Raw genomic sequence first — 18,824 nt, 5'->3', positions numbered from 1 at the left:
AGAGGAAAACTTCTCAGAATCTTCTGAACATGGTCATAGGTAGAATAACTCCTCTTTAGAACTTTGAGACCAGATACAAGGATTTGAAACCTTGTGAACATAGTTTCAATATTTTCATCTTGTTGCATGGTGAAAAGTTCATATTGCCTTATCAAGAGACTAGCCTTAGCCTCTTGAACTTTCTCGTTACCATCATAGGTAGCACACATAGAGTCAAAAATAGATTTGGCTGATGACTTGTTTTCTATTCTGACATAATCCTCATGTCTAATAGCACCAACAACAATGTCCTTTACTCTGTGATGTTTAGTGTAGGTTTTTAGGTTAGCTGGTGTGAGTAACTTTCTGTGCTCAATGGACAACCTTCCATGTTCATTTAAGTTTTCAAAAGTTACTCCCAGCTCAACCAAATCCCACAACTCATGATCAATAGCAGTGATATTGCTATAAAGTCTTTCCTTCCACCACTCAAATAATGAAGCATCACCATTGAATATAGGGGCTTTTCTATTGCCACTATGTTCATGTGATTCATTATTTAAATAATCAAAACCAAAGGCAGATCCAGTTCTACCACTACCACTGGCATCACCAGGAGTACCAGTATTAGTACTTTCGTCTCCTCCAGACATAATGTTTTCACAAGATCTTTACTGTCTCACTGTTAAGTGAAAGTAACAGACCAGTGCTCTGATACCAATTGAAGGTGTGAAAACACAAGAAGGGGGGGGGGGGGGGGGTTGAATTGTGTTTTAGCCAAGTTGAAACTTTTTCAAAGTTCTTAACTTAACTAAGTTGGCAGCGGATAAAAATCACAATAATAAGATAAGAGAGAGAGAAAGCACACAAGCAATTTATACTGGTTCCTCTCACAAAACGAGAGTAGTCCAGTCCCCTTGCACTTCCAAGGGATTTCACTATAATCACACAAGATTACAAATGCTCAAGCACACAAGCAAGAGACTTCACAACTATGCTCAAGCACACAAGCTTAAGACTTCTCAAAACAGAGATAATAAAGTTGTTGAAAGAATACAACTGCTCTAAGAGAACCTTAATAAACAAATACAATGAGCACAAAGTATTTGGACTAAGAGTTAAAAACACTAGTTCAGAGGTTCAGAGCTTGTATTCGCAAATATGAATTGTTCGAGCGGGTGTAATAGTAGTTTTTTTTATTTTTAGTCCTTCCAATTGTATATTAATACTTTGTTATCATCAAAACCTTAATAGATTTAGGGGCAAACATTTTTAAATCAATTTTGTTCCAACACATCTATCATCCAATTATAAGTTCTTAAACACATAATCGAATACTCAAACAATCAATTATCAATTATCACAATTAGTCTAATATCCTTCTTTATCGGATAAATATAATCCGATATACTTCTTTATTGGAATATCCAATATCCTATTTAATTCATGAATGCATGTATTTGTTTTTCATGAATTAAAGCTCTTCATTTACTATGTGGAACACTATCCAACATACTTCATCATTAAGATTAACAAAACCTTAATATTCTTCATTTATACTTCATACACGATTAACAATCATTTAACGATTAGCAATGAGCATTATAAGCATCAACAAGCATCAACAATCATGTAAGAATACCATTAAACCATGTTACAAGTGTCTAATTACACTTACAAACATCAACAAAAAGTTGAAGTTCCAGTACTGTTCGCTAAGCGAACTGTAGCGAGCCTCAGCGAACACTACCAGAGAATTACTGACTCATAGCGAGCATCAGCGAGCATCAGCGAGCTGTTCGCTGAGCGAAGGTTCAGTGAGCCTCAGCGAACCACACCAGTGGATCACCTGCTCGTGGCGAGCTGTGGCGAGCTGTTCGCCACGCTCTAGCTGAGCGAAGGCCTTGCGAACGCCTTCTGTCATGAAAACTCAGAACTTGCGTTTTCCACTCCAATCACCCAAAAATCCCATTTTTCATGTTATAAATCCCAAAAGAGTTTGTATTCAAGCATAACAAACATGGATAAACACAAAAGGACAGTTCATTTCATAGATCTACATCATAAACATCGAAAAAGTAAAGATTGAACACTTTTTCATCAAAACTCTCAAGAACACAAAGTTCTTGAGTTTAATCTTTCATAAAACTCGTTTTTAACCATTAAATTCGTTCATTCATCATGTTAAAAGCATGTTAAGCATGTTAAGAACCTTAGAAACGTTTTCCATCAAGAAAATCCATTCCAAGCTAAAACGAAAATGGGGTGGAGGAAGTTCGGGTCAGGAGAAATCGACATTCTCCCCTTCCTCGAGTCACCCACGATTATGGAACCTACTCTCATACCTGGATTCGAAGAAAACACGACGATGATCTTGAATCCCTTCACTTTCCCTTGCCCTAGCTTTCCTCTTGAGCTCTCCCTTCTCTCTAGAACTCACAAGAACAATGAGAAATGAATTCTCTCCCTCACTATGCCCATTTGGGCGCCCCTCACACACACACACAAGGCCCATTGGGCCTCAAGCCCAATTGGTTTGGCCCAATAACACGTTAACTCTCACTACTCGCTTAATAACTAAAGTGCTCGGTAAATAACTCAAGTTATTAACTTAATTAAAATGCCACGCCAATAAAATATTTTAACACTAATAATATGAAAATTGGGTCGTTACAAAGTGACTTCAGCCCCCTTCCGATCGCAGTTGCGGGGATTGAACCGTGATCCTCCCTACTAAATTCAGTGGCAATCATCACTAGACCAACTAACGATTAGTAATGACAAATGATTTGAGAATCATCATTATCGATCGGTTGTTTTAATGAGTGTGTGTTAATTGAGTTTTTTTTTTATTTTTATTTTTTTTATATTGTTAAATGTTGAAATTCTGTTTTAGTTCATTCATTTCATATTTGATTAATTGGATAGGTCATTATTTCCTTAAGCTATTTGCTAATTAATATATGATATGATATGATGACCACTTGTTTAATTTAGCTAACACTAATTCTAGGTTTTGGAAAATGAATTCTGTTTATGGCTTGTTCAAGTAATGAAAGATTTGAAACTTTGAGTTTAACTTAAGTGACTTGTGTCATGTGAAAAGTTAGAATAAACAAATTGATTGATTTTTTTTATTTGGTTATGCAAATTAAGAGATTTTTATTAGTTTTTGTTCCTAATTGTGTAAAGAATATTGAAGTTTATTTTATGTGTTGTGTGTTACTAATATTAATATTAGTATTAATTTATTTTTAAAGTGATCTTAGTATCATTAGTTCTTTCAAATTAATAATGGTCATAGTACCATAATTCCCTTGACTTAAAAATGGTTTTAGTTATCATATGAGATTGATCTTAGTACCATATTAGAATGGTCTCAGTGCATTATTGATTGATATTGTAGTATCAATACATGTGGTATGGTAGTACCATTAACAAAGGTGTATTCCTTGCTCAATTTCTACAGTGCAGTAGTAAATCGCTATACAGTTGTAACTTGGTTGTTTTATCTTGCGGACAACGTGATTGATAGTTTGCTTGCACAATTTTGGGCAGTGCCGCGAAACGTCTTAAAGAGAGCGATCTAGTCTGCGACTCAACCCAATAATTTCTTCGGTGGATGACACAATTATTTTTAAACGTAAACTTAACCACACTAATTCGTCTACAATGTTACGACTGAAGGCAACTTGGTTAAAGGCTAAGCTACCTTTCAAGTTATGGCTTGGCCAGTCTTGTCCTGCCGACCCTTATTTAAAATTTTGTCTATGCTTTCTTAGTTAGAAGAAGAAAGTTGGGACATAGGCTTACAAGTCTACAGAGTCGGAAATCGATGATAGAGGTTAATCATTACAAGGGTTTCTAACTCTGGTAAAAAAAATAATTATGAAACACAAGTTTATAATCAAGAACATTAAATAACTTTGTCTTCTTACTCAAAACGGTAAATAAATTTAACAAGAAGTTAAACTATAAAGAAATAGGAGAGAACAATTCAATGAATACAACCATAGTGTATTAATCTTTTGTGGTTGTATTATTTGTTTGTTTTGATAAGGATGTGCTTTGTCTTGTATATTAGATTGAAGCTTAATATTGGTGAGGTTGATTTTGGTTGTTTCTCTGTTTTAACAACGTGTTGTTCCTGTATTATAGAGTTGTCTCTACTACTTATTTATCAACAAATGTCACTTTCATGACATAAAAGCTAGTAAAATTGAAAGAGTTTCATGACATAACAGCTAGTAAAATTGAAAGAGTAAAGTAAAGAGACGACAACTCAATCTTCCACCGACAAATTTGATGTTTATTTTAAGCAAACTGATTTACTACATTGAGATAAAACCTTATTTAGTAGCTTACCTAGTACATAGAAACAAGATCTCATAATACATAGAAATTAACAACAAAGAAACACAATGAAAAACATAGAAAATGACACAGAAATACAATCAACAAAGACATAAGTTAGTTCCTTTCTTTTTAGTTGGAGGCCTCTGATGGGAGTGGCACCCAAACAACGTGCTTTACAGGGAAGAAATGACATAGTGGACCTTCCCCGGGCTTCATTCCAAGATACTTGAATATGATATGATTAGGAGGCATGTCAGATGTGTCTAGGTGGCAAATGGCCAAAGCATCCATAGTGTCTCCATATTGACCCTTTAGAAGAACTTTGAAGATCCTGCTTCCTATGTCTAGATAGTGGCAATAGTAAAGAGCATAAGGGTAAGGCCTTGGGTGACAAGCTACCCATTTAGGAGCATAGATATCCTTTGATACTTTCAAAATGGTGTAGTTCTGCAAAGCTGCACCTGATGTTGTGGGGTATTGAGTTGTGAGAACGTTATATTTGGCGTCAGAACCAATGACACTATGAACAAATTCAACCATAGACTCGATTGAAGTAGGACAAGCTTTGGTCTCCCCTTTTTGTAGTGGAGATTCACATTGATCAATTATGTCTTGCATGTCTTCACCTTGGGGAGAATCTTTTGTAAGCTTAAATAGTTGAAGAAGGCTTGGTACTTGTGACTTGGATAAAGGAATGGAGTCGGCTACTTTTTTTGGCAAGAAATTAGCATATTCTCTGATAGGAAATGACAAGGTCATTACATTCCCTGCATACATATCTTCTATAGCGAAAAAAGCCATCTTGAATGCCTCTGTATGGTCAACTTTAGAAGATAATTTATCAATTGGTTCTGCGTGTGAGTTTTTCAACAAACCATCAAGGTAAGCTTGAGTCGAGATGTGGGTAGCTTTTGTTTTTTCAACTTGGCTATCTTTTAACCATCCATCAAGATAAACTTGTTTGGAGTCAGGGGTGGATTTTGCTTTCTCGGCTTGACTTTCTTTCAACCATCCATCAAGGTAAGCTTGGTTGGAGTTCGGGGTGGATATTACTTTTTGGCCATCTTTCAACCAGCCATCAAGGTAAACATTATTGAAGTTAGGGTTGGATTTGTCATGGTTATCTTTCAACCATCCATCAAGGTAAACTTGGTTGGAGTTAGGGGTGGATTTTGTTTTCTCGGCTTGCTTGGCGTTAGGGGTTGATGTTTCCTTTTGGCCATCTTTCAACCATCCATCAAGATAAACTTGGTTGGAGTTATGGTCGGATTTTTCTTGGCTATCTTTCAACCAGCCATCAAGGTAAGCTTGGTTGGAGTTGGGGTTGGATTTTTCTTTTTGGCCATCTTTCAACCATCCATCAAGGTAAACTTGGTTGGAGTTGGGGGTCGACTTTGCTTGGTTGTCTTTCAACCAACCATCAACGTAAATTTGATTGGATTTATGGTTGGATTTTTCTTGGCTATCTTTCAACCAGCCATCAAGATAAACTTGGTTGGAGTTGGGGTTGGATTTCTCCTTTTGACCATCTTTCAACCATCCATCAAGGTAAACTTGGTTGGAGTTTCGAGTCGACTTTGTTTGGCTATCTTTCAACCAGCCATCAAGGTAAACTTGGTTGGAGTTTAAGGTGGATTTTGCCTTCTCAGCTTGGTTATCTTTCAACCATCCATCAATGTAAGCTTGGTTGCCATTTGGGATGAATTTTGCTTTTTGGCCATCTTTTAACCATCCATCAAGATAAGCTGGATTGGCGTTGGGGGTCGACTTTACTTGACTATCTTTCAACCAACCATCAAGATAAGGTTGATCAGCTTGTTTTTCATTCTCTTGCTGAATCTTCATATCTCTGGCAAAGCTTCTGTGGTCATTCTACAATGCAATTGAATAAATAAGTATTAGCGAATAACAATTTAACTACATGTTTTGGATGATATATATGATCAAATATACAAACACAAATGTTTTATTATGAGATACATATTTTAAATAACGAATAATATAGGCCCGTTTAGTTTGTGTGAAATCATTCACTATTTTAAAAGTTGATAATTTTATTTGTGAACGGCATAAGATAACATACTATTGAAATCAACAATTATGTGCATTATTTCAAAAACAATAAAAATGTGTCAAAAAAATATTTTCATTATTTTTCACAAATGCATCATTACTCGCTAGCATTTCATCTTCTTTCGATCATAATTATTCTTTCCAAAAGTGTTATATATATTTTTTTTATTATTAAAAAGGTAAATTAACAAATATTTTAGAAAATAAAAATAGAGAACATATTTACAAAGTATAAACATCATTTTACAAAATCAAACATATAATGGACATAAAAACAACTTAAGAGGAAGATATTAAAGCATGCATGCAATATAAATTCAACGAGCCCAATTGCTAATAAAGATGAAAGTGAGCTAGTGATGATGGATATGATAAATAAATGCAAATGAAATGTAAAGATACAAACATGCATGCAAGTAAACACGATGATCAAGAGCAGCACAAGGATAAAAAATAAGGGTGTTGCTAATTAGTGCACCCCGCACTAATTAAGAAATTAAAAAAAAAGTATATTGAGAAAATAAAAATTTAGATTTTTAAAGAAAGTGTTTGGCTATACAACTTTAAAGAAAAAAATTTAAAATATATACTCTTAACTAATGCATCAGGTGCACTAGTTATCATTTGTCAAAAAATAACTATGAATTAAGATAAATTATAAAGGGGCTACTCCCACCTAAAACATGTGGGAGTAAGTTAGCAAAGCATACACCCACTTGTTATTTACCAAGAGCCCACTTTCTATTGTTAAAACCAATTTTAAATAAAAGGGTAATTTTGTAAGTTTGTTATTTTTTTCAAAAAAACATCATAACCGTTTCTTACATTATTGCGGGCAGTGATATTCTATTTGTGAGATTTTTTGTGTTAATTATTGTGAGACTTACTTAAACTCACCTACTCTTTTTTCTTAGTCAATAATACCAACTGTAATTATGGTAATAAAAAGGTTAAAGAATATATAGTAGTTTCGTTCATGGTATTATGCACAAAATGATCATTTGCTGCTATTTTTTTTTTTTGACAAAAAAAAAAAGTATACCAAAATAAATTGAAAAAGATAGCGATAAAACTGTTATGGAAAAAACAGTAATTATTAACAAAGAAGAGGTTCTTATATGTTTTTTATATAAAAATAAATGGAAATTACAAAAGTATTCTTTTTTGAAAATGCTATTTTTAAAATAAGAGATGATATTTTAGTAAAAACTAAGTGGAGTATACTTGCTAACTTACTCCCACCTAAATATGTGGGCGTAAGTTAGCAACCCCAAATTATAAATTATAAACTCATTATGATCAAGAGCAGCACTAATTAAAATGATGAAAACTGTAAATGTAAAGATATAACATGCATGAATGTAAACTCAGTGGTGGAGCCAGAATTTTTTTTTTGGGTGGGCCGCCAAAAAATTATAACATGTAAATTAAATACGAGAACCATATTATTTTTATGCTTCACAAAAAAAAAACATATTATTTTTAATTTTTAAATGTTTTTTTTTTGAGAAAATAGAAATTATACATTTTTAATTTTTCTATATACACATCAAAATTAAATATTTTAGAAAAATGTGGCTTAATAACATTTTTTTTCCGAATAAGCTTAAGAAAGTTGATTTTTTGTTAAAAAAAATAAATAAATAAACAAAATGCAAAAACTGGAAGTGACCAGGAGTGGAAGTTGGCACCTTCAACCTTGAATTTGCCCAATCTGATATATAAAGTATTAACACTACAAAAGTACTATGGGTATCATGGTAATTTCCTAATATTTTGGGTGGACCGTGGCCCGACCGGGCCACCACTAGCTCCGCTTCTGTGTAAACTCACAATAATCAAGAGCGTGCTAAAGAATGAAAAATAATGACGGACTACTATAAATAAATTATCAAAACCGCAAATAGCCATTTCAAAAAAAAAATAAATAAATGTAAAGAGATAAGCATGAATGCATTGTATGCAAGTAAACTACTTACAATGATGAAAAGCAAGACAAAAGGGAGGAGAAAGAGAACAACTTTGTGCGCCATATCTTACTGCTATGCTTATTGTTGGAATACTGATGAATTGAAGTACAAAGAAGTGTGCTTTTTATAGGTGAATGAGAAGAAAAACGACAAATAATAATCATATGTAAACACACACTAGAACATCTACTTTTTAGATACATTGAGAATTCAATGTATCTAGCCTATAATATATACTAAATACATTAGATACATTGAGAATCTGATTCGAGGGAGTAGTATTTAATTTAGTCAAAAAAAAACTTACTCTCTCTATCCCAAAATAAATGACTTGTTTGACTACATCGAGAAAATATACTTTTTTTATACATTGAGAATTCAATGTATCTAGCTTGTAATATAGATGAAATACATTAGATTCTCATTGAATTTAAAAACTACTCCCTCTAGTCCTATATACTCCACTTTTTAGGTACATTGGAAAACTAATGTATTTGGACTATATTATAGTTTAGATACATTAGCATTTCAATGTACCTAAAAAGTAAAAGTTCTCTTATAATTAGGACTAGAGGGAGTATAAGAAAACTTTCACTGTTTAGATTCATTATAAAAATGATGTATCTAGACTATAATATTGTTTACATACATCAATTCTATAATGAATATAAAAACTAGTAAAGTTTTTCTTATATATAGGGCCAGAGTATTTAGGACTCGAGGGAGTAGTATTTAACTTAGTCAAAAAAATACTTACTCCCTCCGTCTCAAAATAAATGACCTGTTTGACTACATTGAGAACATCTACTTTTTAGATACATTGAGAATTTAATATATATCTAGCCTATAATATAGAGGAAATACATTAGATTCTCAATGAATTTAAAAATTACTCCCTTTAGTCCTATAAGAAAACTTTCACTTTTTAGATTCATTATAAAAATGATGTATCTAGACTATAATATTATTTATGGTTAATTAGTTAAATGGTTCCTTAAAGAAATTTTATGTTTCATAATGGTCCCTTAAAAAAAAGGTCTGGATTGTTTCCTTAACTATATGACCGTTAGTCACAATGGTCCTTTCCGTTAATTTTTAACACCAAATGTATTAGGTGGACCACTATTGCATGTGGTCTACCATAGATCTCAATACTTCTTTTAATTTAAGCCATTTGATCTTATTGGGAAAAAAAATAGCCATTGAATTTTGAATGTACACTATATCTAATAATGCACCATTATCAACTAAACTTTTTCTCTATTTCTCATCTTCTTTTTAAATTTCTTTTTCACATTTATCATCATCTTCATAAACCTTCAACCAAAACGCAGATCTGAGAAAATTAAAATCCAAAATCAAAGTTTTTCATGTGAATCTAAATCAAAAAACCCAAATCCTAAAAACATTGTTAAAGCACAAGATGTTGATTTTATTTTGGATTGTTGGGGATAAATTGAAGCTTAGTAACTTTGATTTGTGTTGTTAATTTTGTACTTTAATTTGTTAATTTTGTACTTTTAACTAAATTGTTGGGTGGTGAAGGTTATCATTTTTATGGTGTTGGTGGTTCATCTGAATTGACTAGTATGGGAAAGAGGTCTAGAGAATGGAATTTGAATGATTGGAGATGGGATGGTGATTTATTTTTAGCTAGCCACGTAAATCCGGGGTTGGCGGAAGGTATGAGAGTAGGACCATTTAACTAATTAAGCCTATTGTTTACATACATCAATTCTATAATGAATATCTTATATATAGGACCGGAGGGAGTATATATTCTCTTATACTCCCTCCGTTCCAAAATGTAAGTCACTTTGAACAAATTACACAAATTAAGAAATGTAATTAATGTTGTATGGAAAAGAGAAATTATGAGTTAAAAATTAGATTTTTATTATCTGAATTTCACGCCTTAATACAAAGATATACACTAAAGATGATTGCTGATGAAAGTGTGAAAGTTCGAGAGACAGATATAAGTAAGGAAAATAATGTTTCGGGAGATAATTGATTCAACTTTCAGATACCAAAAAATCAATGAGAATTTACATCAAATATTTCCACTATATTGCCATTATATTTTTTTATCTTGCTGAGATTTACAAGGAAAAGACTTAAGCCTATAGCATGATAAAAAGATTCAAAAAAGAGTTTTGGTAGAAGGACAACATGTTTTACTCTACAACTCTAAGCTTAAGTTATTTCCTGACAAGTTGAAATCAAGATGGTCTGGCCCATTTAAACTTTTGAAAATTTATCCTTATGGTGTTGTAGATCTTCTTGATGAGTCAACTTGGCAAGAGTTCAAAGTTAATGGACAAAGAGTTAAAAATTATTAGGGTGACAACTCAAGGATGAGAGTCACCACCATTCTTGCTGAGCCCTGATAAGAATTGATAAGTCTGGCTAAGGACTTTCAAAACCAAGCACTACTAGGAGGCAACCCAGATTACTAATGTAAATATTTTAGTTTTGTTTGTCTAAGACAGGTTAAGTGTAACAAGTTACCAAGAGCTGTTATGAGATAACTTAAGGCAAGTCAGTCATTGTCGTGTCTTGATTCTAATTGCCTGTGGAGAAGGAAACTAGCTCGTTGTGATGCAACTGAAAGATGGAACCAGATCGTTAGGTTGTCAAGTTGATGGTTAGCTGGCGTCAGAAGATGTAAAGGTCAAGTGGAGGATAGCTGTAAACAGAAGAGACAATAGTTATTGCCATCTGGCAGATAACTGAGGCTGTGTCAGGAGAGTAACATGCACGCGCTGAATTGCCCATTGGAAACTACTTTTCCACCTAAACAAGTAACCGCTAGTCTGCAATTCCTGCAACCTTCATCATTTCAAAAAGCCCATTATCCCACGATTTTTAATTTCAAACGGATCTTTCCATGATTTGTGCGAAAAATTCTCCATCTTCTCTCATCAATTATATAACCACCTCTTCTCTACCCTAAATCACTTATCTCTCAATTATTCAAATCTCAAACATACAAAAAGCTTAACCTCTCTTCTCTCTCAACCATAAAACTCAAACACTTTTCTATCAAAATCACACCATGTCTGCAACAAGAAGGTCAAGTGCTGCTAATTCTGGATCTGATTCTGAGATCAACACTTTTGTCAACAGTGATGTTGCTGATCGTTTCGTAACGATCTTTAGTTCTAAGAGCTTCCACTCTGAACGTGGATTTATTTTCAACACTGAGAAAGAGAATTTGGGTCTACCAGAAAGGTTTGCTAAGCTGATCGAAAAACTTAAGTGGAAGAAGCTAGCTTAGCAACTAGGAAGTTATAATGCCCAGATGGTGAAGGAATTTTATTCAAACCTGACCAACCCTAACCAAAAAAAGAAGGAAGTGTATGTTCGAGGCAAATGAGTGCTTTACTCTGAAGCCAACATCAATAGGTATTATGGGTTGATTTTTGTTGACGATGAATTGGATGACTATGAGGAAAATCTTGACTGATGCCTCACTGACTGAGATAATGCAAGGCATGACTGAAGAAGGAACGCAGTGGAATTATAGGAAAGGTGTGAATGAATGGTCTATCAAGTGGATGAGTTTGAAGCCTGAATTTAGAGTATGGTACCAGTTTTTGAAGCATTCCATTATGCCTACCACTCACAACGAGACACTCAACAAAGCTCATCTTGTTCTGTTGCACTGTATAACCGCTGAACCAAAGGTGAATGTGGGCAAGATTATCTATCAAGAGATTGTGAACTGTTCAACAAGGAAGACTACAGAGGATATGCTCTATTTCCCTTGTTTGATTACTGATCTGTGTAAGAAGAATTTGGTTCATGTCGATGGAAAGGATGAAGTGTTTTCCCCAACTTAATGCTTTGACAAAAGGTCTATCGAGACTTTGCTAAAGGGTAACACTAGAAGGAAGCCAAGACAGCAGTTATCTGAAGCCACACCGAGTGGCACTGCTGGGAGCCAAGCTATTGAAGCTACAGAGTTTTTGGATTTCAAGGAAAAGATTAAGACATACTAGGGGTGGCAAGCTAGATTCAGTGATTGGATCGAGAATTAGTTTATATTTGCCTTTCCTGAGGGCAAGTCATTAGCTATGCCACCATTCCCTCGGGAGCTAATTGATGATAACACTTTCCCTCAGGTGATACCAGAAGAAGAAGCAGTGTCGGAGGCAACACCTGCCAAGCCTGCTAAAGAAAAGAAGAAGAGCAAGAAGAGAAAAAGCAGTAAGAAGAAGAAAGAAGGAGAATATAAGACGACCCTTATCAACTCAGAGCAAAGCCCTCCATTGAACACTGAAGAGTCTAATCAGAGGTTGCCTGAGGATGATCACTTGTTAAAGCATGTTGATGATGCTAACAGAGAGGAGCCGGTCTTGGAACAACAAAAATCTATGGAGGTTGAGAAGGAAGCTGAGGAAGGGGAGAGTTCTGTGAAGAAGGTTGTTGAAGAAATTTTGCAAGCTGAGGAGGAAGGAGAAAACAATGACGATCTGGTGAATGAAGAAGAGAAGGAAGAAAAGGAAGAAGATGAGGAAGTAAGTGCTGAGAGTGAAGAAAGGCCAGGATGCTGAGATAACCACTGTCTTGCTTGAGAAGCAGTTGGTTGAGAAAGATGAAGAGCCCAAGGAAGGTGAGCATGGGGTGACTACCCCAGAAGCTGGTTTGGCTATGACGGATAAGGGTGCAGCATCTGAGGAGCCCGCAATTAATATTGCCCCTCCAAAGAAGAATAAAAAGACACCAACAAAAGCTGTAAAGCAGACAACTGCTGATAAGTCTGCCAGTCCCATTCTTGAGCCAACTCCAGTAGCAAAAGAGAAGCATACCAAGGAAGGAGTGGCAGAATCAAAGGGCTTTGCCAAGAAGAGGAAGTCAAAGGTTCATTTTGAAGGACCTAGGAAAAGCTCTAGGCTTAAAGCCTAATTGGTAACTATCTTGCCTTATCTTGTCTAATAAGTTAGTTAGTTTATTTTTCTATCGAGTCAGTAGATGCCTCTACCTGTCAACAGTGGGGACACTGTTTAGTTTAAGTGTGGGGGATAGGCAAGAGTCAATAAATTGAGTCTGTTTAGTGTTATTGGGTCAGATTGGCATTTAAAATTTTGCGTTAAGCATTTTATTGACACTTGACAGAGTTTGTATGATCTTAAGTGAATGTAGCTGTAGGATTGATGAAATTTTTGGGAATTTTTGTTTTGATTCTTGATATGATAGCCTTTGCACATTAATGCACAAACTGTTGAATACTGTTGATCTTAGTAATGCCTTGATAAGTCTTTAAAATACTCAATCATTAGCCTAAGTTATCTGAAGTATTGACCATGATGAGGGGTATGATTAGGACTAAGTTTAGGGGTATAAACTTGATTGCTTGATTGATGGATCATGGCTGATTTATGATGGGACACCACATGGCTGTATAAAAAAAAATGAAAAAAAGAATAAGTTCATGTGCCAAATCTGGAGTGAAATTCTGGCAGGCTGGTGGAAAGATGCTGCAAAAGATGCTACAACATCTCGTACTAGTACAGAACACAATAGACAAGTTATAAATAAATTAAGTGCAGGAAGATAAATAAGACAGATCGTTTGTTAACCTAGTTCGGTGCAACGTCACCTAATCTGAGGGATACAAATCCATGAATGAATCCACTATAATAGCTCTCGTTCAAAGCCGTCGACCAACACCCGGTACTTGACTTCTCACCTAGACACTACCCGTGCAATCCTATCTAGAAACCTCCTAGATAATGAGACCTCGTTCCAAATTCTCTCTAACAACATGTATTGTGCTGCTGTCAATTATAACGATCAAGATGGAGACACCCTCCTAAGAAACTAATACCTAGCCAACACTTGACTAAGTTCACAATTTGGAGTTGCTTACAAGCTTCCTCCAAGTACAATACTCAACTCATTACCTACAGGTTTCTGAGTGAGGACATAGTGACCATCTCACAACCCGAGTGGTTCACTTACACCAACTCTCCTAGAGAGTGGCTCAAAGACACGAAACCCTAAAGACTACATCTTGATGAACAATGGCTTCAGTGCAAAAATAGGTCTGATTCTTCATGTATTTATAACCAGAATTTGTCTTGATACGCAAGCTACGTTTCCAGACTCACACTTGTAGGAATTGCGGCCAGGCCTAGTTTTAAAAATAAAACCAATAATTGATTTCACGCAAAATATATTATGTTATATTTTTGTTTCACATAAAGCATGCAAACCGCCTTCCATAAGCTTGAGGAGCAAGGCTTCAAATAAATAGCTGAAATCTTCATTGGTCAGCTCACAAGATTTCCTTCAAAATAATTCTTCAACAAAGATTTACTCCAAAACAATATTTGATGAAATTTAAAAATATATCACGATATATTTTTGTATCACATAAACCGCCTTCAGATACTTGTGGGACAAGGCACATATTGGCTTGTTAGATAAGCACAAAAATTATATCTGAAACAAATCTTCCAAAGATATGATATAAAAGTTCTGCGTAAAACAGAGCATCAACAATGTTGTACGCGATGCTACAACATCCTGTGTAGCATTATGGCTATAACATGTTTTTGCAAAATGTAGCCGACATAAAAACCTCAACATGGATGAACATGTGTTTTGTGTGAGAAGTTCCTGTGCCCGAAACTGGAGGAACAATGCTGTGTAGGGTGCTCTACTCTGAGTAACAGGTTGGACTCATTACAAGTGAGATCCCGTCAGGTGAAAAGGTAGAGTAGCACCTAAAGCATTAATTAAAATGAACTCTAAGTATCAAAAAGCATGTAATATCATGAAAAGCTATAGTTCCCCCCTTGCTGAAATCTGAACCTAAACTCTAAGTTGTAGGAGAGAAAACTGATGACTTAGTATCCTGATTGAGTAGTTTTGGAGAAGGATCCTGGCATGTCTCTGATTAGTTGTAGTAGGCAGTACACACACACAGGCAAGGCTGTTGTTGACAGATGACATACAAGAGTTATACCAATCTTTAAAATGCAATCCAAGGTTTGAAGCTTAAGGTCTGAATGTGTTGTTTTAGTGTCAATAAAGTGAGTATTTCTTAATGGTTTATGCTATCTACTGCATTACCTGAGGATAGGAAATGATTCAAGTTTGGGGGTGTGATAACTCACTTTATGTTGTCCCTATTTACTTTAATTATTGTCTGACCATAAGGTGATCATTCAATGTTTTGAGCCATTTTAATGTATTTTTAGTCTAGCATGTAACTAGGACTTAAGTGTAATCCTTCATCCAAAAAAGAGGAGTTCTAGTGATAACTTGAGTCAAGACAGACCACTGGACCTAAAGCAAGACAAAAAGGGTCCAGAGATATCTCATGCTAACTACAGTCAAGACTTGAGTGCCATACAACTGCTTGCGTGGACGTTGCATTTGCGGCCAAAGCTCCACGTATACTGAGAAAGAAGACAAAAGCACTACCGGACAAGAGATAAGACAGCTGGAGGATTTCCCATTACAGAGTTATCATCTTTTGGGAATATGCTTTATTCTTTGGGCTTATCTTATTCTAATTGGTTATGGCCCATGATCCAAAATTGATCTGTATATAAAGGAGCCAATGACCCTAGATCTGATATACTTAAATGAACATTGGAAAGCAAGAAGTAGAAGATGAAGGGGTGCTAGTTTGGAGAGCCACTTGAGCCGTCGCAACTCTGATGCAGTTCCGATAACTGGAGGCGCGACGCTGCTGACTTGGAGGTTGAGACATCACCTCTAGGTGGTCGTGTTTGTAGGTTTACATTTCTATCTTCATCTGATGTGTAGATCTATTCCTCTTGTTATTTGTATTGTACAGCTCACTATGAGCTAAACCTCTTGATGTTGGAATTTATGTGAAGTTCAATGAAAGTTTAATGTTATTTATGTGATGTGTTGTGTGTTGTTATGCTATTTTGGTTCATTTGCTATTTTGTTATATATTTAATTCTGAGATTGATCAACTTAGGATTAGGTACAATTTTATTATTATGAGACATCTAATAGTAAATGGATTGAATGAACTAATATGGTTAAATAGAGGATGGACACATACTTCTTACTCTAGGTCTTAGACATAAGCCTTGAGGCCATAGTGATTTAAAACAAGCAAGATCTTTTATGAACTAAAATGAATTAAGCGTGACCTAGACATAGGACCCACTTTATCCCCCATTTTATTATCTTACGTTGTAGACATACACCACAAGGAAGCTTGGTCACAATAGTCTTGACAGCACTTATCACACACAGGCAGTAAACCGTAGTTGAATGGATCATTGATTCCAACACTTTCCAACTCTTGTTATCAAAACCTATTTTCATTATTGTCATTTATATTTAATTGTTATAAAAACCCAAAATGATATTTTGTTACTTTTATGCTCATAAGTTAAGAATTAACTGATTAAAGATTGAAATCAAAGTTCCACTCACAATCCCTGTGGGTTCGATACTCTATCTTATTACTTGCCTGCAATTGACTGTATGTACTTTCACAAGTCTCTTAAAGGACGCAAACAGTGGCTGAGCGAAAGAAAGCCAGAGAAAGCTAGCAAGAACCCATGGCTTCCTGGCTTCAGCTAGAGAAAGCCAGCCCTTGCAGCAAGGCTGGCCCAGCCAGCACGCCAGCCACAGATGCCTTGTTTTCTGGTTTGAACATAAATCCACCCACATATATAAACATGAAAAAACAATTTGTTTCATAGATCCACAACATACACATCAAAATATAGTGATTTATACACTTTTACTCAAAAACTCATAAACCACAAAGTTCTTGATCAAACATCTACAAATTCTTGTTTTTACTCATTAAATTCGTTCATACATCATGCTAAGAGTATAATAAACATGATATGAACATTAGATTCCATTTTCTTTAAGAAAAATCCCACCAAACCAAAACGAAAATGAGTGTAGAGAGTTCGGGTACGGAGAAATCGACATTCTCCCCTCTCTATGAATCACTCAAGGTTATGCAATCTACTCTCATACCTGGATTCGATGTAAACTCGGAGATTTGCTCTTGAATCTCTTCACTTTCCTTTGCCCTAGCTTCTTTCTCTCTTCCTTCTCTCTAACTTTCCTAAAATAACATGAGAAATGAACTTCTCTCTCCCCACTAAGCCATATGGGCGCCCCACACACATGAGACAAGGCCCATTGGGCCTCAAGCCCAATAGTTTGACCCAACCTGCATTAACTCTCACTACTCGCTTAATAACTAAGGTATTCGATAAATAACTAAAGTTATTAACTTATTTAAATGCCACGTCAATAAAATATTTTAAACACACAAAACGAATAAATTAAAATTGGGTCGTTCAAAGGCAAAGCCAACTTTGAAAATCCGCCAGTGAACCTTCTATAATAACTGGCCAATCCAAGAAAACTTCTTATCTCCAAAACAGACTCAGGCGTTCCTCATTGCAAGATGGCATCAACTTTCGTAGGGTCAACCGCTATCCCTCCACTTGAAATCACATGACCAAGAAAACTTACTTCCTTCAACCAAAAGTCACACTTAGACAACTTGGCATACAACTTCTTCTCTTTCAAAACTTGCAAAACAATCCGCAAATGTGTTGGAACAAAATTGATTTAAAAATGTTTGCCCCTAAATCTATAAAGGTTTTGATGATAACAAAGTATTAATTAACAAATTGGAAGGACTAAAAATTTATTTTAAGTGCGCAGATATAAGCATCATTTAAGTCCTGAGTGGAGTTCAGAGGATGTGAACTCAGAAGTTCACAAGCGCTCAGAAGATGTTGGACTTCAGAGGTTACAACGTTCAGAGGATGAAGACTTCAGTACTTCTTGTCTGTCTACGAGCTTCATCAACCTCTGAAGATCTCTTTGAAAGCTGTGAAGATTCTCTTTACTAGTCAACTCTTCTACCAATGAAGAAAAGGACCTTTCAAGTCTGATCAGCTCAGCTACCTCTGTTTTGTCTGTCCTATCTTGAGAACGTGGGTCTTCAGTTTTGTTAGCTGAATAAGGAAAGTCCACTCTGCAGTAGTCAAAGTAACTGAAACTCTTTCTTAGTTTTGGATACAACCAAACTGCATCAAGACAGACTGCTTGAAGACAAAAGGTTATCAACTCCAACGGCTCCTTTGCAACGACTCTTTTCTAGTGGTATATATACTTGAAGGATCAGCTGCAACAACATAACAATTATCAAGAATTGAACGTGCGCTGAACAAACTCTGAACTCTGTGATATACAAGCTCTGAACCTTTCTCAAGTGTTTTTGCACTTTAGCCAAATACTCTGTACTATTTGTATTTGCTCACCTTAGGTTCATCTAAGAGCATTTGTATATTTTTATATACTTTACCATTACTTGAGGAAACTTAAGCTTGTGTGCTTAAGTGTGTAACTTAAACTTGTGTGTTTAAGTGTGAAGTCTTAAGCTTGTGTGCTTGAGCATAGTTGTGAAGT

At 35.2% G+C, this 18,824-nt stretch overlaps 2 protein-coding genes across 2 annotated transcripts; one reads left to right on the top strand and one right to left on the bottom strand.

The window, feature by feature from the left end:
* Positions 1-4,424: 4,424 nt before the first annotated feature.
* LOC123911191 (BURP domain-containing protein 9-like) lies at positions 4,425-8,441 on the bottom strand. Its single transcript, XM_045962565.1, has 3 exons — positions 8,388-8,441; positions 5,679-6,207; positions 4,425-5,582 (listed from the first exon to the last, which is right to left on the bottom strand). Exons 1-3 carry the CDS (start codon positions 8,439-8,441, stop codon positions 4,465-4,467), a joined length of 1,701 nt encoding a protein of 566 aa, XP_045818521.1. The 3' UTR covers positions 4,425-4,464.
* A 4,016-nt stretch (positions 8,442-12,457) lies between these two features.
* Positions 12,458-13,289, top strand: LOC123905361 (protein gar2-like). Its single transcript, XM_045954966.1, has 2 exons — positions 12,458-12,901; positions 12,966-13,289. Exons 1-2 carry the CDS (start codon positions 12,458-12,460, stop codon positions 13,287-13,289), a joined length of 768 nt encoding a protein of 255 aa, XP_045810922.1.
* Positions 13,290-18,824: the final 5,535 nt, after the last annotated feature.

Source organism: Trifolium pratense, linkage group LG2, assembly GCF_020283565.1.
Source record: "Trifolium pratense cultivar HEN17-A07 linkage group LG2, ARS_RC_1.1, whole genome shotgun sequence".
Taxonomy (NCBI): domain Eukaryota; kingdom Viridiplantae; phylum Streptophyta; class Magnoliopsida; order Fabales; family Fabaceae; genus Trifolium; species Trifolium pratense.
This window is presented reverse-complemented; position numbering and strand designations above follow the sequence as displayed.